Raw genomic sequence first — 24,377 nt, 5'->3', positions numbered from 1 at the left:
GTCTGTCTGTAAGTTCCTCTCAGTTTCATCTCAGGAGTCTACAGTCTCTAGTGTCCCCATATGCTGCATGGATAGGCCTGGTTGGGCACACTGTCATCTGGGCATTAAATATGGAAGAACTATGGCTCGCCCACAGTGCACACACAGCATCATTGTCTAATTCATACTGCCTTACCAAGAACATACAATTTGTGAGAAGCATTTTAAGAAGTTGCCCAAATATGATGGCTTGGTGTTAGACTCATCTCTTTGCTCTGAATTTTGTCTGGCAGGCACCTCATCTCCCCTTTCAAACCCTACCTTGGAAGTGCTCCCCTCCAGGGAGAAAGATGAGTCGTATAAGCAACTTTTGTGCTAAATGATTCAATAGAGGCTCAAAAATTGGAATGCAGGAACAAGGCAGGATTTAAACCGAATTGGGGCTGGGTAGGGCGGGTGGTGCTGAGCAAGGCAAAAGTTTATGATGTCAAGTTTTGGCAGAATCTAGCAAACTAGAAAACTTCAGTGTGACTGGGCAAGAATGTGTATGGCAAGTCTGTCTAAGATTTCATAACAGCTTTCTGCTTTGCTCTTCTCACTGCCTTAGAATTGAGAGACTACACGATGATCTGTCTTTTCCTAGACATCCTCCCTGAGTCAACCCCACAGTCTCTCTGGATTCTAGACAGTGGTTCTCAGCCTCATCCGATTCAATACCCACGTCTTTAACAACTAATGTGAAATGCTCCTTTAAAAAAAAATCCCAATTTATTCATTATTATCCTCCTGTAACAAGTACTGGCAGTGCCCTACACTTGTCCCTTTTGGTGCATTCTGCATCTACACTCTCTGAATGCACACAGGAAGCAGGCTGGAAGGCCCAGAAGTAACGTTTTCTGGGGAAAACCCTCAACCCGTATCTGGCAGCATTCACTTCAGTTCAGTTCAGTTCATTTCAGTCGTTCAGTTGTGTCCGACTCTTTGCGACCCCATGAATTGCAGCACGCTAGGCCTCCCTGTCCATCACCAACTCCCGGAGTTCACTCAGACTTACTTCATCGAGTCCGTGATGCCATCCAGCCATCTCATCCTCTGTCGTCCCCTTCTCCTCCTGCCCCCAATCCCTCCCAGCATCAGAGTCTTTTCCAATGAGTCAACTCTTCGCATGAGGTGGCCAGAGTACTGGAGTTTCAGCTTTAGCATCATTCCTTCCAAAGAAATCCCAGGGTTGATCTCCTTCAGAATGGACTGGTTGGATCTTCTTGCAGTCCAAGGGACTCTCAAGAGTCTTCTCCAACACCACAGTTCAAAAGCATCAATTCTTCAGCGCTCAACCTTCTTCACAGTCCAACTCTCACATCCATACATGACCACAGGAAAAACCATAGCCTTGGCTAGATGGACCTTAGTCGGCAAAGTAATGTCTCTGCTTTTGAATATACTATCTAGGTTGGTCATAACTTTCCTTCCAAGGAGTAAGCGTCTTTTAATTTCATGGCTGCAGTCACCATCTGCAGTGATTTTGGAGCCCCAAAAAATAAAGTTTGACACTCTTTCCACTGTTTCCCCATCTATTTCCCATGAAGTGATGGGACTGAATGCCATGATCTTTGTTTTCTGAATATTGAGCTTTAAGCCAACTTTTTCACTCTCCTCTTTCACTTTCATCAAGAGGCGTTTTAGCTCCTCTTCACTTTCTGCCATAAGGGTGGTGTCATCTGCATATCTGAGGTGATTGATATTTCTCCTGGCAATCTTGATTCCAGCTTGTGCTTCTTCCAGTCCAGCGTTTCTCATGATGTACTCTGCATAGAAGTCAAATAAGCAGGGTGACAATATACAGCCTTGATGCACTCCTTTTCCTATTTGGAACCAGTCTGTTGTTCCATGTCCGGTTCTAACTGTTGCTTCTTGACCTGCATACAGATTTCTTAAGAGGCAGGTTAGGTGGTCTGGTATTCGCATCTCTTTCAGGATTTTCCACAGTTGATTGTGAGCCACACAGTCAAAGGCTTTGGCATAGTCAATAAAGCAGAAATAGATGTTTTTCTGGAACTCTCTTGCTTTTTCCATGATCCAGCGGATGTTGGCAATTTGATCTTTGGTTCCTCTGCCTTTTCTAAAACCAGCTTGAACATCAGGGAGTTCACGGTTCACGTATTGCTGAAGCCTGGCTTAGAGAATTTTGAGCATTACTTTACTAGCATGTGAGATGAGTGCAATCGTGTGGTAGTTTGAGCATTCTTTGGCATTGCCTTTCTTTGGGATTGGAATGAAAACTGACCTTTTCCAGTCCTGTGGCCACTGCTGAGTTTTCCCAATTTGCTGGCATAATGAGTGCAGCACTTTCACAGCATCATCTTTCAGGATTTGAAACAGCTCAGCTGGAATTCCATCTCTCCTCCACTAGCTTTGTTTGTAGTGATGCTTTCTAAGGCCCACTTGACTTCACTTTCCAAGATGCCTGGGTCTAGATGAGTGATCACATCATCATGATTATCTGGGTGGTGAAGATATTTTTTGTACAGTTCTTCCATGTATTCTTGCCACGTTTTCTTAATATCTTCTGCTTCTGTTAGGTCCAGACCATTTCTGTCCTTTATCGAGCCCATCTTTGCATGAAATGTTCCCTTGGTATCTCTGATTTTCTTGAAGAGATCTCTAGTCTTTCCCATTCTGTTGTTTCCCTCTATTTCTTTGCATTGGTCTGGCAGCACTGGGGTATAAATAACCCCACTCCCTGTCCCTTGTCTCTCCATGGGTTAAGCACCATAGTACCCAGAGCAGCTTCTTGCTTGATAACACCTTTTACTCTCTTTCCCCTGTTGCCCTGTCTTAAAACCCCACTCCCCTACTAATGTTCTGGATCACTTTCCAAGCAAATCACCTCACTAAAATCCTTGCTTGGTGTTTGATTCTGGGGGAACCCAGACTAATGCACTTACTTACATGAAACAAACAAACAAACATATCCTAGTAATAATGAGAAAGAGAAATTAAGTAAATGTGGCTGGTAAGATACTATTACAATGTATAAAATGGGATATCATTATACCAAAAGATATACTGAAGTAACACATGTTTGCACCTATACAAGAATTCTCTAGGGAATCAGTGGCTTTGAATGCAGATAGCCACAGCTGCAGCCTGGTGTGTTGTAGTGTGTATTATATACTGTAAGCAGCTTTACCATTAATGACATGGTTTTTCTGAAGTAATAGACTTGATAAAGTCCAAGCAAAGCAAAGTAAATTCATTCTTCAGTTATGGTAGTAACATTCCAGAAAATTCAATGTACATTAAAACTGTGCAAAAATACTTTGCATATAAAGAGAAGTTGAGTTTTGGTATGTGTGTGCTAAGTCACTTTAGCCATGTCTGACTCTTTGTGACCCTATGGACTATAGCCCTCCAGGCTCCTCTGTCCATGGGATTCTCCAGGCAAGAGTACTGGAGTGGGGTGCCATTTCCTTCTCCAGGGGATCTTACCAACCCAGGGATTGAACACAGGTCTCTTATGTCTCCTACATTTGCAGGTGGGTTCTTTACCACTAGCACCACTGGGGTCAGATAATTATAAGTTTTCTGTTTTGTTTTTTTCTGCAACATGAGAGTCCAATGGGACGTTTGAAAGTTTAGGGCCTCAAGTGATTTCCCATCGTGTAGGGCAACTTCTCTCTGTCAGACTAACTCAAAGAGCAGGGAGCATGTCTCCGTTGCCCTCGTTTTCTTGATCCTCATCCTGCTGGCTGAAATGTAGGCGTGATGGCTGGAGCTCCAGCCACCGTCTTAGAGCAGGAAGATAGGAATCACACTGCATCCTGAGGAGGCAGAGCAGTGGGCTGGAAGGAGCCTATTCCCTCACAATTTCAGGAGTGGGGCAGCCCTGCTAGCCCTGGGTTGGCTCTGCCTCTGGACTCTTACACGAGCAAGATATGAGCTACTCTGTTCAGCCACTACTGTTTGGGGTTTCTTTAAACCTACTTATAGCAATATATAAAATAAACTCTAATGGTATTTTCAGCAGCGATCCATAACTTTTGCAACTGTGACCAGTGTCATTGGTGCAATGAGAGGGAACAGGGCCAGATGGAGAGGCTAGATGGAGTCAGGCCAGAGAAGGCCCTTCCAAGCTCAGAACAGCAGTAAAATCAATAAGGCAAAGAGGTGGAAAATACACAAATATAGCTTGGTCACTTGTTTAAAAAAAGAGGGGAACAAGGCCTTCCCTGGTGGTCCACTGGCTAAGCCTCCATGCTCCCAATGCAGGTGACCCAGGTTCAATCCCTGGTCAGGGAACTAGATCCCACATGCTGCAACTAAGACCCAGCACAGCCAAATAAATAAATTAAATAAACACATTAAAAAATAAAGTATCAAAGTATTTATTTTAAAATAAATGAAAATTAAAAAAGAGGGGATAGAAGGAATGCTTTGTGAGTTATCCTGTCCACACAGCTGGTGGTGGTGAATTTAGAGAGGAAGTACCACTGGGCAGGATCATTTTATCTGATGTGGATTCTGGTGTACATGTAGCACAGAGTCCAGGGGCTGTGGGGCCAGCGTGACTGAATGAGCTGTGTGCTGTTTGTTGATCTGTTCCCTAGCTCTGAATCCCGTCTGAAATCTTGGGCAAGGAGGATGATACAGTCAGACAAAGGATCAGATCTTCCAGATGAAAAAGACAAGAAGGACGAGAAGCTCTCTACGAGAACTAATCCGGAGAATGGTATGTGGTGCCAAGCTCCTTTTTTAGACCAGAAAAACCTTTCAATGTCACTCTAACAATGTGATCCAATTTAGGGGCAGAAATTCTGATAGATTTATTCTGATTTCTATATGGAACTTGTTATACACTTTGAAGTGTCCTGTTGCATCTATTAGTGATACGTCCAAGCAATTTTTAAGGCAGAAAGGAAAGAAATTGATACAGTAGATTAGGACTCTCTTTTTTTCCTATCCCACAATGTTTTACTTCTATTTAGAATTTTGCAACCTGTTCACATTCAGAATACCATTGCAACAAATAGGATTTCTCTGAAAACACTTATAAAAACAAGCATTTGCTAAAATCTGTCCAGTCCCTTTAATAGTGGAACCCTGAGGTTTGTATTAAAAGCCTATTTATTGGGAGAGACTTCCCTGGTACTACAGTGGCTAAGACTCCTCACTCCCGAAGCAGGAGGCCTAGGTTCAATCCCTGGATGGGGAACTCTCACATGCTGCAGCTAAAGACTCTGCAAGCTGCAACTGGAAGAGCCTGCGTGTCACAACTAAGACCCAGTGCAGACACAGACATGAGTAAGTATTTTCTAAGAGCCTGCTGGGAGAGTTTTTCAATAAGAATTTTCATAAAGGGTAAATACAGATGACCGCATTTTTGAAGGATCCAGAAAACAACTGTATAATTTTGGAATAAACCAGAGGCTGTTAGGACTGGGGAGGGGAAAGCGATACAGCTCTCATAAAAGTTTTCATCTGTATATTGTGACCTATTAGCTTATCTAATGTTAGCAAGAACTCTATAGCAAAGCAAACATACCCTCGTTTTCTATAAGGAACTAGTTCCCAGAGAGTTGGACGGTTTTCTGAAGCACACACAGTGGCAACAGAGCCAGAAGGTAGATCTTTCGGCTTTAAATGCAGTGTCCACTCCTCTCCTTTGGAGCCCCTGGAGCCTCCTCATGGTTTGAATTGTCCTTCTCGTTACACCCGCCCTTCTTTCCGCCCTCATCTGCCACCCCATCTCTGCCCTCTCCTGTTCCTAGGGATCTCGCACCTCCTGAGGCTCGTGTTACAGGAGCTGAACCTGTTCTACAGCCGAGACGTGAACGGAGTGCGTCTCCTGTATGACCTCCTCCACTCCCCGTGGCTGCAGGCTCTGCTCAAGGTGAGCGCACCGCTGCTCTGAAGCCGTGGCCTTGGGAGCGGCGCCTGCTCATCCGGCAGCGTCGCCTGTCACATGGCAGGAAAGCTCAACAGGGAAAAAGTTCAAGGAAGACCTACGCAACCCCAAGTTCAGGAAGGAAGTTACTTGAGTGGAAAAGAATACAGCAGCTCCTCTCTTTTCTGCCCCCACCTTCCTCTCTTCCAGGGGCCCCAGGGTCACAAAGCAGCCACTGAAAATGGCTATCGGCAACCCTATAAGCAGCTGTCCACGACCCTTTGTCCTTGAGGTCAACTCAGGACAAATAAAAAGGCTTTAAAATATCATTCCTCTTTGTTTTTATAAATTTGAAAATGAAATGTCCACAGTTGTGTTTAGGTATCTTAAGTTTTTCTTACTCTGAGGCTTTCTTTTATAAGCTGGCTGAAATTTCACACTATATAATAGCGTTTACTATCTGACTGTAATTTTGTTCTTCTAAACAAATGTTATTATCAAGAAAGATCCTTTTGAAGTTATCTTTGGAGGATGTGTTTCCTTCACTTAGGTGTGAAATGTGGTCAGCCTTATGGTGCATATTAATATTATATTTTTTAAAGAGGTGTCAATGTATTTAGTGTGAACACAGAAGTACTCCTCACAGCACTGGCTTTAAAATACCTGATTTCTTTATCCATTGTTGGACACAGATTTTTTCTCCCATGTTTTGGCTTTTGTGTACCTGCTGAGTTACTCAGTTATGTCCAACTCTTTGTGACCCCATGGGCTGTAGCCTGCCAAGCTCCTCTATCCATGGGATTCTTCAGGCAAGAATCCTGGAGTGGGTTGCCATTTCCTTTTCCAGGGCATCTTCCCAACCCAGAGATCGAACCCAGGTCTCATATCTCCTGCACTGGCAGGTGAGTTCTTTACCGCTAGTGCCACTTGGGGAGCCCTTGACTATTACAAATAAAGCCTCAATGAACATGGGGTGCAGATATGTTTTTGAGATAGTGATTTCATTTTACTATATCCTCGGAAATGGGATGTCCAATGGAATATTATTCACCCACAAAGGGAGGAAATCCTCCTTTTGGGGGACAGCATGGGTGGATCTCAAGGCATTATGTTAAGTGAAATAAGTCAGAGAAAGACAAATACCATGTCATCTCACTTGTATGTGGAATCTAAAAATGTGGAGCTCATAGAAACAGAGATTAGTGGTTGCCAGGAGCTGGGGGATGGAGGAAATGGGGAGATGTTGGTCAAAAGGTACAAGCTTCTAATTATAAGGTGAAAAAGTTCTGGCAACCTAACAAACCTTATTAAAGGCTGGCACACAGGCTGCCCACATGCTGGCACCATTGCCCAGGCTGCTTCTCCCCTTGGCAAGCCTTTGCTCAGTACATCATTCTCTCCTCGCTGCCCCTCTGCAGGTTTATGACAGCCTCCAGGAATTCAAAGAGAAGAAGCTCGTTCCAGCCACACCCCATGCACAGGCGTTATCCTGTGAGGTGAGGTGTTTTTTTTTCATCCAGAGAATAGTAGTTTTAACATGATGCCATTTTACTCATAGTGCTAGTTTAAATGCTCTAAATATTTAATTGGTGACTATGCATCTAATCCTTGCTTCTAACTGAGCTTTAAAAGAAGAAAGACAATTGGCCTCCTGCCTCCCCAAATTAAAACAAAACACATTTCTAGAGAAATGTGTCCGTTTCTCTTTTTCCCTAAAAATTCGACTCAGTTATGCTATGAAAACAGGGTAATGTTTTTCTACTAATGATCTCCAATTTTACTTCTCTAGTCTGGACTTCTCCGATAAATTATACTCATATCCACTGTCTCCTGCCCATTTTACTGTTTAATGGACCCCTCCAATTTAACAGGTCCCAAACTGAGCTCCTGATCATCCCCACCCCAAAGCTACTCTTCTTCCAGCCTTTTCTATCTATTTTTGTTCTTGCATGGAGCTTCCCGGGTGGTGCTAGTGGTAAAGAAGCCTCCTGCCAATGCAAGAGGCACAAAGTTGTAGGTTCGATCCCTGGTTGGGAAGATCGTCTGGAGTAGGAAATGCAACCCTCTCCAGTATTCTTGCCTGGAAACATTCCATCGACAGAGAAGCCTGGTGGTCTGCAGTCCATGGGGTTGCAAAGAGTCAGACATGACTGAGCACAATTTTTGTTTTTGTGGTGCTTAAACCAACATCTTTGGGATCATCTTTGACTTTCTCTTTCTCTCATACCCACACCCAGTCCTTCAGCTCTGGTTTCAAAATATGTTGAAATACGCCCCCTCTACTGTGTCACTGCGTATAGCCATCATTGTCTCTTACATGGATAACTGCAATGTAGCATCCTGCCTGGTCATCTCCTACTCTTGCTCCCTAACTATCTATTCCTGTCATGGCAGCCATTAAGACAGTCTGAATTAACGATGAGTCAGAATGTGTCACTTCCCTGCTCAAACTCTTCCTACAACGTCTCATCTCAGAGTAAACATCAAAGTTATTATATAGGCAAACATAGCGTTACCTCTCTTTGATGCTGACTTACCACCCTCTCCCTTATTCACTCTGCTTCAGCCTCATGAGCCACTTGTGGATGTTTGAATCAGACATGCTCCTGCCGCAGGCCCTTTGCATTTGCTATTACGTCAGTAAAGCTCTTGCCTATATATCCACATGATATGCTTCTTCATCTCCTTCCAGTTTCCACTGAAATGTCAGCTTCTCACAGAGACTTTCTCTGGTCACCCCATCTAAAATTGCAATCCCCTCATAGCACTCCCTATCCACCTTCCTTGTTTTATTTTTCTTCTTAATTCTTTTCATGATCAAATAAAACTATTTTGTTTTTACTTACACATTTTACTTATTATCTGTGGCTCCTAATAAAAATGTAAATTCTATGAGTGTGGGGGTTTGTGTCTGCCTATTCACAGCTGTATTTGCATCACTTAAAACAGTGTCTAGGGACTTCCCTGGTGGTCCAGTGGCTAAGACTCTGCCCTCCCAATGCAGGGGACCAGGGTTCGATCTCTGGTCAGGGAACTAGACCCTGCATGTCAGAAAAAAATCAAAGATTTCAAGTGCTCTGACTGAGACCCAGCACAACCAAGTAAATAAATACGTACATATTTAAAAACAAACAAACAAACAAACAATACCTAGCACATAGTAAATGTTCAATACATATTTGCTGAAAAATGAAAATCACTCAGTCATGTTTGACTCTTTGCAACCCCATGTACCGTAGCCCGCCTGGCTCCTGTGTTCATGGGGATTCTCCAGGCAAGAATACTGGAGTTGCCATGCCCTCCTCCAGGGGGACCTTCCCCACCCAGGGATCAAACCCAGGTCTCCCGCCTTGCAAGTGGATTCTTTACTGTCTGAGCCACCAGGGAAGCCCAATATTTGGACGTATAAATATAATCCATTTTATTTTTATTTATTGTCCACACCACATTAATAGAAACTTCTAAAAAGAAAAAAAAATAAAACCTTACAGCTGAAACTCCAGTAATCAACAACTCAAATTGTTCTTAGCTATCCATGGGGAAACACACACATGTGATTTTATCCAACCAGTCCATTCTGAAGGAGATCAGCCCTGGGATTTCTTTGGAGGGAATGATGCTGAAGCTGAGACTCCAGTACTTTGGCCACCTTATGCGAAGACTTGACTCATTGGAAAAGACTCTGATGCTGGAAGGATTGGGGGCAAGAGGAGAAGGGGACAACAGAGGATGAGATGGCTGGATGGCATCACTGACTCGATGGACGTGAATCTGAGTGAACTCCAGGAGTTGGTGATGGACAGGGAGGCCTGGCGTGCTGCAATTCATGGGGTCACAAAAAGTCGGACACGACTGAGTGACTGAACTAAACTGAACTGAACCCTAGTGAGTGGAGGTGAAGTTTGCTAAACCTCTTGTTTTCATTTGACTGGATGTGATGTTGCTTGACTGGTGAGCATTTACAGAGTTAAATTCTTGAACGCTCTTATGTTCTATCAGAAGCCAAGTCTACACTTAAACCAAAGCAAAGGGATCCAAATTTATTCTAACACTTTTTTTTTGTTGCAACAAACATTAAAATTACTAATCAAATAAAAGCCTTAAAATACAAATGATCATTTCATTTTTTATTTGAAAAATGGAACATCCCATGGGATTAAAGTTACTTGATTTTCCAAGTAACTGAGCCTGTACCTGGAGAACTCAGATACCTTAACTTGCCCATAAAGCATTCACGTGAGCAAACAGTCACTTCAGAGGCACTGAGGGACACTGCCTTGGCACATCTGATCTTAAAAAATTGTTAGTCCTTCTTCCAAGTCTGTGAGGTGCCAGGACAAGGGCACTGTGGTTTAGATCTATCCCCAGTCTTGGATTCTACCTGCTGTAATGAAGTTTAGTGAATAAGGAAAAAATGCTAATTTCACCTGACTTTAAAGGTGAAGAAGAAAGCTTTAGTAACAGCTTTTCTTTAGGTAAATATCAAGTTAATATACTTGTTATCCAACCTGAGTGATGTTAACTAGGTGATAAAGATTATTAAAAATTCACATGTATGTTTTCCCACCAACTAGGTAGTGAAGATACTACTCGAAACCCCCAAGTCCCCTGAGATCCAAGAGCTAAGACAGATCCTCCAGGCTCCACACTTTAAGGCAAGTGCTTGCTAAAATTGACAAGGTATAACCATTCAGCACATTGACAGAGTTGGGAAGAATAAATAAAGATGTGCTCTCTGAATAGATGTTCTTTTACTGTATGTGGGTAACCAACAGATTATGCCAAAAGATATGGGACTCAGATCTGACTGATGGGTGGCTTAATCTCATCAGTCATGGAGCCAAGCCGGCTCTATTTATATGGAGGCATTCAGGATTTCCCATGGCATCTTGTTTACCCCCCTGAAAAGCCACCATTCCTCTAAAATTCTGGGGGACAATTAAGGCAGCATACATCCTTTCCAACTGGGAAATATTTTAAGTTTCAGAGATAAAGTTCATGAAGGTATTTGGAAAAAACGGTATATTAATGAATAGCTCTATAAGGGGGTATATAAAGAACATTTGATTGCAGAACAGAGCCCTACCTTACAGGTTTTGAGACCAATTTATTAACAGATTAGAACTTTAGGAGGATATCTGCATCTGGAGCAATGGAATTTTTGAGTCAAAAAGTTTTATTTCACAAGATAAACCTACAGAATTTTCTCTGAGTTCCAACAGAGTTCTGTCCACCAATCTCAGGCAGAGTTGTAGAAAGACTACTTCCCCACCCCATGAAATGAAATTTTAACATACCAGAACTATTTGATCATATCCTAAACCAGGGGACTGCTTTTTCTCATCCTGTTTCACATGGGATCTTGGGTGTTATTGACAAATTAAACCAGCAAGATGTTTTGATTACTGCCTCTCATTCCTCTCATTCTACCTTGCCTGGGGAAACTATTACAATAACTATTTTGTAGTTCAAGTCTACAGGAGCATCATGGATTACATGGGTTTCCGGGAAATCAGACCATGACAGAATACATTTTATCAGAAATGAAAGAATAAATTGTGTGTTGCTTACCCTCTCTGCTCCTTGTCTCCTTATCTGTAACATGGGGACAATAAATATACTTGCCTCATGAAGATGTGTAGAAAAGGGAACCCTAGAAAATTAATGCAGCCCCTGTGGAAAACTGTACGGAGGTTTTTCATAAAACTAAAAATAGCGCTACCATCTGACTCAGCAATTCCACTCCTGGGTATATACCACCCCAAAACACTAATTTGAAAAAAATCCATGCACTCCAACATACATAGCAGCACTATTTACAGTTGCCAAGGTATGGAAGCAACGTAAGTGTCCATCAACAGACAAATGGATAAAGACGATGTGATACACACACACACAATGGAATACCATTCAGCCGTAAAAGTGAATGAGATTTTGCTATTTGCAGCAACACGGATGGACACTTTGAGAGAATTATGCTAAATGAAATAAGTCAGACAGAGAAAGACATACTGTATGATAGCACTTATATGGGGAACCTAAAAAATACAACAATCTAATATAACAAAAAGGGAGCAAACTCACAGAGAACAAGCTAGGAGCTACCAGTAGAGTGCGAGCGGGGAGGAGCAATACAGGGGTGAGGGAGTGGGAAGTATCGACTACTGTGTGTAAGAGAGGCTGCAGGGATGTACTGTACAAACAGGGAATAGAGCCATTATTTTGTAATAACCGAAAACGGAAAGTAAACTTTAAAATTATATAAAAATAAATTTTAAAAGTTAAAAGTATATGTATACCTGCCTCAGAGTTACTGTGACGATTGAGTTAATCCACGTAAAACACTTAGAACTGTGCCTGGCACGTACGTGTTGGTTGTTGTTATGTGTCTCACACGGTACTGAGTCGGCATCTTCTAGGTGGTTGCATCCTATGCGTGAGGTTCATTTGCCTTTTCCTTCTCTGTTTCCAGGCCCTGCTCAGCGCCCATGACACGGTAGCTCAGAAGGACTTTGAGCCCCTTCTTCCCCCACTGCCAGACAACATCCCTGAGAGTGAGGAAGCAATGAGGATTGTTTGCTTGGTGAAGAACCAGCAGCCCCTGGTAAGGAAATCTTCTTACTGCTATCTTTTCATTTAGGATTACACCAGGGCAAATTGGGAGCTAAGTTATCTCTAGTAGTTACTTGGGCAATATTTTTTTAATAAAAATTTTCTTTAATTTAAAATAAGCAAAATATTTCAAAGGCCATACACAGAACCACTAGCAGTTTTCCTTATGCATGTGTTATTTAAACTAATAATTTCTCTTTATTCAACTATTAACTTCCCCCACCCAATCAAGGATATATTTGAGCTACAAATTATTCTCCCTTTTGGTGAGGGTTATGTGTTTCCCCTTTTCTGCTGATTTGCTGATTACCTACCTGTCTTTCTGACTTTATCATAGCAGTCCTAATCCCAGCTAAGCATGGTTGCCGACAGAATTTTGTAATGCTCGTCTGTTCTGTTTCTTCAGTTGGCCAGAGGAAAGCAGTCAAAATCAGTGCTGCTGTACTCTCTCCTCATATGATTCTAGCAGAAATCAGAGCTTCATCTTAGAATTCTTGAAATTTAGTGTGGTAGGCAGCTTGAAATAACTGTTGGGCAATATTCTTGTCTATGATCACTTATAGTGTGAGGCACTTAGGCAACATGAGGGAATCCATGATAATAATGGCTAAACTATATCTTAATCAATTTTGCCTGTGATTTCAAACACTTTACAGGTTGTAATGTTTTCACCAGGAAAGAGTTCTGCTTAGGGTTTTTCTTTTTTAACAGCTGTGAGAAAAAAGAAATTATTTTATTATTTGGCTCTGTGACATGGACATATATTTCACCTAGTTGTAATGTATTTGCCTAAGTTTTTTCCTCTGTTAAGGGGAAGCTAAGTCATGCATTAGAGAAGAAAATGGCAACCCACTCCAGTGTTCTTGCCTGGAGAATCCCAGGGATGGCGGAGCCTGGTGGGCTGCCGTCTATGGGGTCGCACAGAGTCGGACACGACTGAAGCAACTTAGCAGCAGCAGCAGCAGCAGCAAGTAAGGCATTAATTTGATTTTCTAAGCGTATTTCCTTTGATTAGGTTGGAATCATGGAAGTTCTGTTGGAAGGATCTCTGGAAGGATCTCAATATTATTTGATGTCTATGTGGTTGGATAGAGACTCTGGCAGACCTGAGCGAAATGGCCTTTCCTTTTTGATGACATGGTATACATATGGCCCTGAGCGTGAGTGAGTGATAGTCACTCAGTCGTGTCTGACTCTTTGAGACCCTATGGACTGTAGCCCACCCGTAGGCGCCTCTGTCCACAGAATTCTCCAGGCAAGAATACTGGAGCGGGTTGTCATCTCCTTCTCCATGTATGACCCTGGTTGGTATGAATTCCTTTGTTTGAAAGAACAGAACGACCTTGAGGGAAGCCCCCAGGAAAGTGGTCAAGTTAGGTAAAAAGTGGGTTCCACTGTGCTCTCTTCCTAGGGAGCTACCATCAAGCGCCACGAGATGACAGGGGACATCCTGGTGGCCAGAGTCATCCGTGGTGGGCTGGCCGAGAGGAGTGGTAAGCTGGAGCAGCAGCGTGCAAGCATGACCGGGAAGACAGGGGACCCCTGTCTCCTGTGTGAGGTCGAGCCTTTAATAAGTTCCATTGCTTGGTTACTAAGAAGGAAGACAGAAATATTCCAGAGAAACCAACCCCATTGCCCTTCCTCACCGAGTCCCTCCATCCTATGCTTTAAATTAATTTTCTTTCACTTTACATTCCCACATAAACCTAACAAGCTGAGTATCGTCATGCCACTGTATAGATGAGGATCACAAAGATTAACCACCTAACTTGCTTGAGGTTTCACAGTTTGAGTTAGGGTTCACGTCTAGGCCTGCCTCTCTCTCTGTTGCCAACTTTCGCTCTCCACTTCACTTGGTCCTTCTGCTTTCTAAAAGGCATAGCTCTTCCACATCTTCAGACCATCACTGCTTGCCTTTTCTATCTGGGAGCCGAGTTTCCTTCTTTTTACCGCTGCGCTTCTGAAACCAGCAGGTCTGTACTTGCTGTCCTTTGTCCTCACTGCTCATGACCCCAGAAACCTGGTATGGAATTCGTACACCAACGTTCTTAGAGAAATTACCCAGAGACTTCCTAGTGGCTACGTCCACTGGCCCTCCCTTCAGCCTCAGTGCTATACCCACTCCAGTGTTCTTGTCTGGAGAATCCCAGGGACGGGGGAGCCTGGTGGGCTGCCGTCTATGGGGTCACATAGAGTCGGACATGACTGAAGTGACTTAGCAGCAGCAGCACATTTGATGTTGTTGAAGATAGCTTTCTTGAAATTTTCAAGATGCTTCTTGTCTCCACTGTCTTACCTCATAATTCTCAAGGCTTAATCTTAACCCCCAAGTTTCTCTACACTTTCTCTTTTGAAGAATACCCCCACCCCATTTCCTTTTCATTTAACATTTACTCACGACCGTGACATCTTTATTTTTATTTTTTAAATTTAAGTGGTGCTGGGAAAACTGGACAGCTACCTGTAAAAGAGTGAAATTAGAACACTTCCTCATACCATATGCAAAGATAAACTCAAAATGGATTAAAGAACTAAATGTAATACCAGAAACTATAAAACTCTTAGAGGAAAACATAGGTAGAACACTTGATGACATAAATCACAGCAATATCTTATGTGACCCACCTTCTAGAGTAATGGAAATAAAAAAATAAATAAGTGAGACCTAATTAAACTTAAAAGCTTTTGCACAGCAAAGGAAATTATAGACGTCTTTACTTTTAGTGTTATCTTCTTACCAATGTTCCAGTTCCATTTTACAACATCAATTAGCGAAAATAAAAATATCACCTATAGTTAATGCCCACTGTTGGTGAAAAGGTAGAAAAATGCAATTCTCATGTACTTTGGTGGTGGTGTAAATTCAACTAACCAGTTTGCTTTATTATTACTATTATTTCACAGTAAAATTTAAGATGTCAGAGCATGCTTAGGTTAGTGAGTTTGTTAAGTAGTGTTGGGATGGCTACCGCCATTTTTGCGAGTTGTTTGGCATCTCTCTTTGTTTTGTGTTCCGGTTTGCCTAGGGCTGTTATACGCCGGGGACAAACTGGTGGAAGTGAATGGAGTTTCAGTTGAAGGACTGGACCCTGAGCAAGTGATCCACATTCTGGTAACAGTCTGCTCCTCGCCTTATCCATGACTCACTGCCATGTTGCATCCAGCCCCTGGCGTGTGCGCCGCAACTGGAGGGGGATTCGAGTCCCTCCCGGCAGCCTACTCTCTCCAGGCCCTAGAACTTGTCTGTTTCTATGCATCTTGTCGCCCTCACCTGCTCCCTTTCCCCAGTTGATCTGGACCCTGCTGGAGATGTCCCTTCCCAAGCTGTTCTTTCAGCCTCAGGAAGGCGGCCCAGGTCCTCATCACCTGGGTTGCTCTGCTGGAAACTGAGCCCAGGGTGGGCAGAGTGAGACTGTGGAGGAGAGTCTGAACTTGAGCAAACCACCCCTTGCTCCCCTAACATTTTTATGCAGTTTCTTTGAGGCAGCTTTGAGGTAGAAAAGAAGTCCCCAGAGGGCAGCATATGGGGAGGGGGACATCTTTGCTGGCCCTGCCAGTCCTTGTGGTTGAGATGGGGATTTATGACCTGATTATATGAGCTTTTGGTTTCTTTTCAGTTCTCATTCCCATCCTTCAAACCATTGCCCGGGTCACTGTTCAGCTGTCAATATAGCCATAGCATCATGCCCTGCCCACCTCTCCCCATGCACACCCCCGCTGTGGGGCCTGAGGTCGATTATTATATATTACAAGTACTAGTGGTTCTCACACTGGGTTCTTGTGGGAACTCTAGATTTTCATAGATGTGCCTTAGGGACTGAGATGAGAAGTAGTATAATAAAGAGTAAGTGTCACTTCAGTCATGTCCGACTCTGTGCAACCCTATGGACTGTAGCCCACCAGGCTCCTCTGTCCATGGGGATTCTCCAGGTAAGAATACAGGAGCAGACTACCATTTCCTTCTCGCAGGGGATCTTCCTAACCCAAGGATTGAACCTGAGTCTCTTGCATCCCCTGCATTGGCAGGCGGGTTCTTTACTACTAGCGCTACCTGGGAAGCCCCCAGTAAGGAGTATATCAAGCACCTAAATATTTTGCAAAGGGCTCAGACGGTAAAGCGTCTGTCTACAATGCGAGAGACCCGGGTTCGGTCCCTGGGTCGGGAAGATCCCCTGGAGAAGGAAATGGCAATCCACTCCAGTGCTATTGCCTGGAAAATCCCATGGACAGAGGAGCCTGGTAGGCTACAGTCCAGGGGGTCACAAAGAGTCGGACATGACTGAGCAACTTCACTCACTCACTCACTCATGCAAGATTCTTTGTGGTTTAAAATGTACTGCCAAAAGAGCTTAAAGGACTGTCAATCACAGATACACATGTGTCCACCACAGTCCTTTTGGTACTGGCTGTGGAGTTACCACGACAGTGGGATCATGAGATTCCTGAGTGAGAATGAGATCTTTCTTGTTCATCTCTGGATCTCCAGTGTGTGGCATGGTGTGTGTCTCAAGGGAGGTGGGTGGGTGGAGGGGGGTGTTCCTACCTCCCTTATCAAGCTAGGAGGTTCTCTGTCTCCTCCACTATTAGTTTAGAGGCTTGTCAGTACCCCCCCGAGAAGACTTGGGAGCCCTTTATCTTCTTCCCCATCAGATGAGACTGCCTGATACAGAAACAAGTGTTCAGGAAAGACTTCCTGACAGAGACATGAGGAATGAAAGTCAGATCAAGAGTTCCTCTCCCTCCTCATGCCTTGGGGGAAAAAAGAGCTTGCTGAGTGTGGTGTCCTGATGACAGCAAGGTGGAGGGTACTAGGAGAGTCCAGCCTCAGGACCCTGGACCCCCCACAGCAGGACAGAAATGAAGCTAAAGTTCTTCTAATGTCCATTTCTGGGTGGTGACATTCAGCTGTTGAGTCCTTGTAAAAGCCCCTGTGGGAGATGTCACCATTTGACCTGCACACATTGCTTTTAACTTTCACCTGCCAACCCCTGATAACCCAGTAAAGTCTGAGATTTGCCATTCTCTCCTCTGACATTTTCTAGGCCATGTCTCGTGGCACAATCATGTTCAAGGTGGTTCCAGTTTCTGACCCTCCTGTTAACAGCCAGAAGACGGTAAGAATGAACTGAGCCTTCAGACGCATACACAGTAAATCCTCCACAACAACAGCAAAAAAAAAAAAAAAAAAAACCTTTATATTTTACTACTATCCTCTGTAATGTGTTGATCATTTGTTCAATATTGTATTGCATATTTTTCAACACTGATGACATGAGATGCAAATTAGTAAAGAACACAGTAAGAGGAGATGGGGTATTGAGAAGTTCAGAAGTAACGTCAGGATTGGTGAACATTTGAGTGGAGACTTCTCAGAGCTAAAAGATTTTATTCCCAAAGTCACTTTTTTTTTTCATGGCTCTTAGACTCAGTTCAAGAAGGGATTTCTTCTTCTTGGTGAAGATGGAGAGGAAAGATAGCACCAGTAGGTAGAAGAGTGAGAGAGATGATTTTAAGTCTTAACAACCTGGAGGTAAGGATTCTTCTGATGATGTCGTCGTGTGCCTACCATCAGGTATATGTTCGTGCCATGATTGAGTACTGGCCCCAGGAGGACCCCACCATCCCTTGCATGGATGCCGGGCTGCCTTTCCAGAAGGGAGACATCCTCCAGATTGTGGACCAGAATGATGCTCTCTGGTGGCAGGCCCGGAAAATCTCTGACCTGGGTACCTGTGCTGGGCTAATCCCTTCTAACCAACTTCTGAAGAGGTAAGAAAAGTCATCATTCCTGGACCCAAGACAAGTCATCAGGAAATAAAACATTTCTCCGGTTTTTGCAATTAAGGGAGATAAGCAGTGTTACTGCAGTTAAGATGAGAGGAGAGACAAGCAGATAGATGAACACACACTGGTCTGTAAATCCAAATGTCAACTTGTCAATATGCCCTAAACATCTTAAATACCAAAGGGACCAGGATAAGCATATCAACTAGAAAAGAGAAACTTGGGAAACGAAAGTTTAAAAGGTAGTTCTGACTCCCTCTATTAACCTTTCAAGGCTGAGTTGAAAGCTCAGTTACTGAATCTCAACTCGTCACCATCGCCTTGGTGCTACTGAAGTCCAAGGAAGTGATGAGAGATAGAAAGAAGATAGAATAAGAGGCCCAAGACCCAGCCAATGTTAAGAGATCACAAAGAAGAAAATGGAGCCAGGAAAAGAGACTGAGAAGGATTTGCCAATGAGACAGGATGAAAATTGAGATGGTAGAGTGTCCTGATCAACTATGTTCACCACTGCTGTGGAGACTGAGAATTGACCACTGGATTTAGCGAAGGAGGTCATTGGTGATCTTGACAAAAGCAATTTCAGTGGAGGGGTGGGCCAAAATCTGAGTAAAAGGGGATTTGAAGACATTGACACCTGAGCACGGAAAAGTCTTTGCAACATTTTGTATAAGGCAGAGCAGAGCAGTGGAAAAATAGCTAGAGGAGAAAGTAGAGTGGTATGAGAGTTTTTGGGTGGGGTAGATAATGCTACTGGGGGAAATCCAGTGAGAGGGAACCTTTTCTGATACAGGAGAAAGAGGAGAGAATTGCTGCTGTTATCTGTCCTTGAGGAGGCAGATGGAGAGGTGATGAAGTCTGTAAGTAGAGGGGCTGGCCTTGTACAGGATTCTGAGGAGTTTACCCACAGTACTCGCAGTAGTAGAGAATGCAGAGTGTGGGCACAGCTGACGATGAGGAATATGGTGCGAGCTTATGCAAAGTCTCTTCCATCTGCTCTTGTTTTCTTACCAACCAATGTCATAGCTGAGAATAAAGTGGGTGGAAGGTTTTGGGAAGGAAAGAGGAGAAAGCTTGAAAAGTTTCTATGAGAACGGGAGAGAAATTGATTGAGTAAATACAGTGTCATCCGCATTAAGGGCTCACTTAGGCTTCAAGTTCATAAATTTACAGTCAAATTTACATAAATTTGGTCAGCTTCCTGGGAGGACAGGTCCAGACTAGACAGAGAGTCAGACTTAGCAGTAAATCAAGAGAGGGAGAAGAGAGTATTTTCATGAAGGATCATGACATTTATGTTAAGGAGGGAGGTGACAGTGTAGGATCAGTGGAAAGGAAGTCAGGTCAGTGGATTATAGGTTCCTATGAGGTTGATAGATTATTGGAGTGGGAAGACAGAAGTTGCTGGTAGAAGAAAGGGATGCTAAAAATCGAAATTATAGAGATAGTAGTTTTTGGAACTGAAAGGTCTAGGGGATGACAGTGGGAGGCAGTAGCTAAGGTCATTGGAAGAGAGGAGATCAAGGAACCAACAGGCCAGGGTGTTGGAAGAGGCACTAATGTGCCAAATAAAATCATCATGAATTATGATGGAGCAGTGTTAAGAATATGGGAGTGAGCAGGAATCATCTGAGAATGGCTTCCAGAAGAGTCAGGAGGAGGGTATGCAAAGTGAGAGCCTCTTCTAGGGAAGAGGGAGAATGGTCTGGAGATGACAGAGCAGAGAACCCCCACCTCCAGGCCCTGTGGGGTGAGGGCCTCGTGGTATGCTGGAGCCGGCCCTCAGAGCCCATGTGCGCCCTTCCTCATGGTCAGTGACGTCAGGGGTGGCAGCTGGAAATCAGTCACAGTGGGAATGTCGACACGACCGAAGTCAGCTAAGCTGCGCATCAGGATTCCCCTCCCCCTCGAGTCTGGGCTGGTTACCCACACACCTGGGAGCAGGAGATGAAAGCGGAGCAGGGACCTCCAGGGACATGGGTTTAGTGAGGGCAAGAAGACGGAAAGTGAAAGTGCAAGTACTAGTCACTCAATCATGCCTGACTCTTTGAGACCCCCATGAACTGTAGCCTGCCAGGCTCCTCTGTCCTTGGAATTCTCCAGGTAAGAATACTTCTCCAGGGAGTCTTCCTGACCCAGGGATTGAACCCAGGTCTCCTGCACTGCAGGCAGATTCTTTACCATCTGAGCCACCAGGGAAGCTCCAAGAAGGTCAAGTGTTGTGAGAGGCTTCATTAAAGCTTTGCTACCAGTTCCAGAGGGTGTGTGAAAGGGTGTCAGGGAGCGGTGGGTGGTAGATGGAACAGGGAGTAAAGTGCGGAGGATAAGGAATGACCTGAATTTGGGGGCTGAGGACACACACAGGGATAAAGGCCTAATGAGATTAGTCTTCATGGTCTCAGAGCAGGGAGTGGTGTGGAGGCTCTGGTGGGGATCTTGCAAGGAGCACACAGAAATGACAGGCTTATTGGATTAGTGCAGAAATAAAGGGCAACAGAAGGAGTTGAAATCCATGTGGCTCTAAAGGGACTGTGGAGAGCCTCACAGCTTGGGAGGGAAACCAGAACATGCGGTGAATATTCTGAGACCTGCTAGAGCAGGCTAACACACCGGAGACAGGGGTGCCAGGGCTCACACGCTGAAGCCCTGGGCATGTGAACTAGGGTCATGGGCTAGGTGTTAACTCTAACTCAGTTTGGCTCTGAGAAGATGCTATGAGGCAGGACAAAATAAGAAAGACTGTACATTTGGAGAACGTATTTGACAATGTGTGTGGAGGCTTCCCTGGTGGCTCAGATGGTGAAGAATCTGCCTGCAATGCAAGAGACCTAGGTTCAACCCCTGGGTCAGGAAGGTCCCCTGGAGAAGGGAATGGCTATCCACTCCAGTATGCTTGTCTGGAGAATTCCATGGACAGAGGAGCCTGGTGGGTTACAGTCCATGGGGTCGCAAAGAGTCGGACTTGACCGAGCAACTGACACTTTGGAGGTGGAATCTTGTTCACTTGGTTGGAGGCAGCAGAATTCTAGAAAACTTTCTGTCCTGGGTCTATCTCACCTGGGTTAACCTGGCTTCTTCTTTTTTTTTTTTTTTTTCTAACAACGGTGTATTTGTTTTTGCACAGGAAGCAACGGGAGTTCTGGTGGTCTCAGCCGTACCAGCCTTACAAACACCTCAGATCCACCATCTGTGAGTATGCTGATATCTCACATCCAGCGTGTGCCTCACAGGGAAGCCAGCTCCGTCTCTCCCAGGACTGGCTTCCTGCCCAACGGAGGATCTTTAAACATCCCATGGCCCAATGGCCTCCTGGCAGCCGTCTGAAATCCTACTGTAAACATTCATTCCTTGGGATTTAGAAGACTTTTCAGTTCTCAGTTTGTAAAAATGCAAATGTTCTTGTGTCGTGACACTTTCAGGGTTCACTCCCCAGCTTGAAGTCCCCTGAGATGTCTATGGCTAGTCCATGCATTGTACATCTACTGGCAAGCAAGGCTGCGTGGTGGCGTAGTGCATGTGCCTTTGACAAGTAAACGTGGGACTGAATTACTATTCAATGAGTGTAGTTTGTTCACTACACAGTATTTTCAGATGACAGTGGGGCAATGGTCAGCAAAGGCATCCACGGTGGCAAACGCTTGTGAACAACTTACTGCCTTAATGAGGGATGTTAGCTTGTAGAGTGCAGCTAGAACCTACTGATCAAGGCCCCTCTGATATGCCCTCTGGCAGCAGTTACAGAAGGGGAAGAGGCACCCCAAGGAGGGAGAGGGGCATGGACATAGATTTGCCCATAGAGAGTTCTCACCCACTTTATTTCTCAGTTCTCTAAGCCAAAAATTCCTATTTTTTACCTCTTGAAAACATGACAACTATAAAGACATTTTTGGGAAATAAATTCTTAGAATTCCTTTGCACATGCAATATTTTCATACTACCTTCCAGTTATGGAACCATATTCGACATGGTTATAGTAACAGCTGCAATACTACATTTTATCTTTTTTCTCTAGTGTAACATTTTATCAGAAACATTTGTCATGATATCATCTTTATGGTGATATTCTAGTTATTTCCCCTGTGCTTTGAAAAAAAGTTTGTTTACCAAACCAGATTGAAGGACTTCTTTAACTCATTTTCCTATTTTGTTTATCAAAGGCATATGAAAATTCAAACTCAGCTTTAATCAGTATCTGATAATCAGTAGGACCACTTGTTCACATTTAATTTGCTTGCACAGGCTATGTGCCACTTCTATTAGACTTCTGCAAAGTCCATCTTGAAAAGAGTTTGCAGCTCTGTATTATTATCCTCACATATTTCTGAGTCTAAGAACCCCAGGTATGGAACCCACTCAACTAAAGGGTCATTTTTCACAAAGATGTTTTTGATGGAGGACATCATTATCTGAACTGTCAAGTCATTTCTTTTTAGTTTTTGGAGATGATGTAACAAATAAATATTTGTAAATATGAAATATCAAAATGAAACATTATTTCATATCATTCTGTTCTGCTTGAAAGTTACTACAGGAAAAAAAAATCTCAGGAAAGGATACTGATTCAGAAGGTGTACACAACTTTATTACTCAAGAGTTATTGAAAAATTCCAAGCATATGTTAGTTTATAGACAGTTACTAAAGAGTTATTTACTGAAGATGCACTGTGGTTGTCATCTCTTCCCTCCCTCCTTTCTCTCTCTTCCTTCCATCTTTTCTTCCTCTTTCTCTCTTCATTTCTCTTTCTTTCTTTTCATTCAAGGTTTGAGTACTAAAAATATAATGAATGAATAATAAGTGCCTTAATTCAAAATGAGTAGAATGCAGCTCTTGCAGAGTTTATTAGGATAGAAGGGAATAGGATTTGCCAGAAACAAACAGATTCTGTTTCCAGCAAGGCTCATGAATGTATTGGTTTCTATAGGATATTCACTTAGCATTTTGTTACTAAGTCTCCACTGAATTTTTAGAGAATAATTTTGACACTTCACTTTTATTAATGTAGGTAAATTCATCTGATAAATTATAGCATAACATATTGTGCTTTCTCTCTTCTCCCCCGTGCTTCAATCATCTGTACCCAGCGATTTCTATGGAAGAAGGTAGGAAACAGTATTTGTGGGGAAAAAAGCTTCATTTCCAAAGCCACCTAGAAATTTCCTGTAGCTTTCTTAATTCACTTCATTTCAATTCAGCTATTTAATAAGCTCTTTCTGTGTGCCTAATAGTGTACTAATCACTAATACTCTAATTTATAAAAAGATGTCAGTCAAAAGAAAACATACAGGGTTTGGGTTACACTGTAAAGAGTTTTGAGTTGAACAATTTTGAAAGTTATATTCTTTTATTCTCTCATATATATATATATATATCCCAACTAAAGGTCAAAATAGTTAATCTTACTGAGCACATACCATGTGTATGAGCTTTTCCTGCATTATCTCAATCTTATCCTATACAGTATGCATTGTTACTACCCTCATTTATAGATAGAAAATAGAGGTAAAATCATTTGTCCAGCATTCAAAAGCCTATGCTTTTATAATTTTAACCATGTGATGTCCTGTAGCCTCCCATAATATATATTTGCATTTAGTACAATAGAGTCCTTTTTATCTGTCCGAGTGAGTGATTGTTGTAAGAATAACATGATATATGATGGTCTGAGTTTCATTGCCATAAGCCTATACATAGGGGATTTTTGTTGTGATAGTAACAGGTTTTAATTTCATTTTTTCCCTCTCTATGCTCTTTTATAGATGATGACATGAAGATTGATGAGAAATGTGTGGAAGCAGGTAGCATTTCTTGATAGATTTACTACTAGGAGAGATACAAAGCAGCTCAACTTGAGATTTTCTGAAGCAGTCAGTCAAAGGACCCATGGGCCTTTTTCTCTGGAAGAAATGTGTAAATAAAATAAGTCCCCACCCCAGCATTTTTCTGTGGTTCTGACACTCAGAAGGGAAGCACAGCTGGAAGGATGTCTCCATGCTCCAGACCAACCTTTTAGAAAGTGTTCTAGAAAGCAGCATTTTGGAAATGATCACAGAAACACACAGTAGTGCTCTAGTGTTACATTCACGTAACATTCAGGAGAAATATCTAGAACCCACATGC

At 43.2% G+C, this 24,377-nt stretch overlaps 1 protein-coding gene across 1 annotated transcript in view; it reads left to right on the top strand.

Annotated features, from left to right (window-relative positions):
* Positions 1–4,620: 4,620 nt before the first annotated feature.
* MPP4 (MAGUK p55 scaffold protein 4) overlaps positions 4,621–24,377 on the top strand; it is a 37,374-nt gene continuing 17,617 nt past the window's right edge. The window contains exons 1-12 of the mRNA XM_052636072.1: positions 4,621–4,708; positions 5,748–5,869; positions 7,282–7,359; positions 10,438–10,518; positions 12,336–12,467; positions 13,887–13,968; positions 15,502–15,587; positions 17,518–17,589; positions 18,048–18,244; positions 21,384–21,448; positions 23,342–23,359; positions 24,017–24,055. Of these exons, the coding sequence (XP_052492032.1) occupies positions 4,621–4,708; positions 5,748–5,869; positions 7,282–7,359; positions 10,438–10,518; positions 12,336–12,467; positions 13,887–13,968; positions 15,502–15,587; positions 17,518–17,589; positions 18,048–18,244; positions 21,384–21,448; positions 23,342–23,359; positions 24,017–24,055 (1,060 nt within the window). The remainder of the gene's footprint in view (positions 4,709–5,747; positions 5,870–7,281; positions 7,360–10,437; positions 10,519–12,335; positions 12,468–13,886; positions 13,969–15,501; positions 15,588–17,517; positions 17,590–18,047; positions 18,245–21,383; positions 21,449–23,341; positions 23,360–24,016; positions 24,056–24,377) is intronic.

This window comes from Budorcas taxicolor, chromosome 2 (genome assembly GCF_023091745.1).
Source record: "Budorcas taxicolor isolate Tak-1 chromosome 2, Takin1.1, whole genome shotgun sequence".
In the NCBI taxonomy this organism is placed as follows: Eukaryota; Metazoa; Chordata; class Mammalia; order Artiodactyla; family Bovidae; genus Budorcas; species Budorcas taxicolor.
This window is presented reverse-complemented; position numbering and strand designations above follow the sequence as displayed.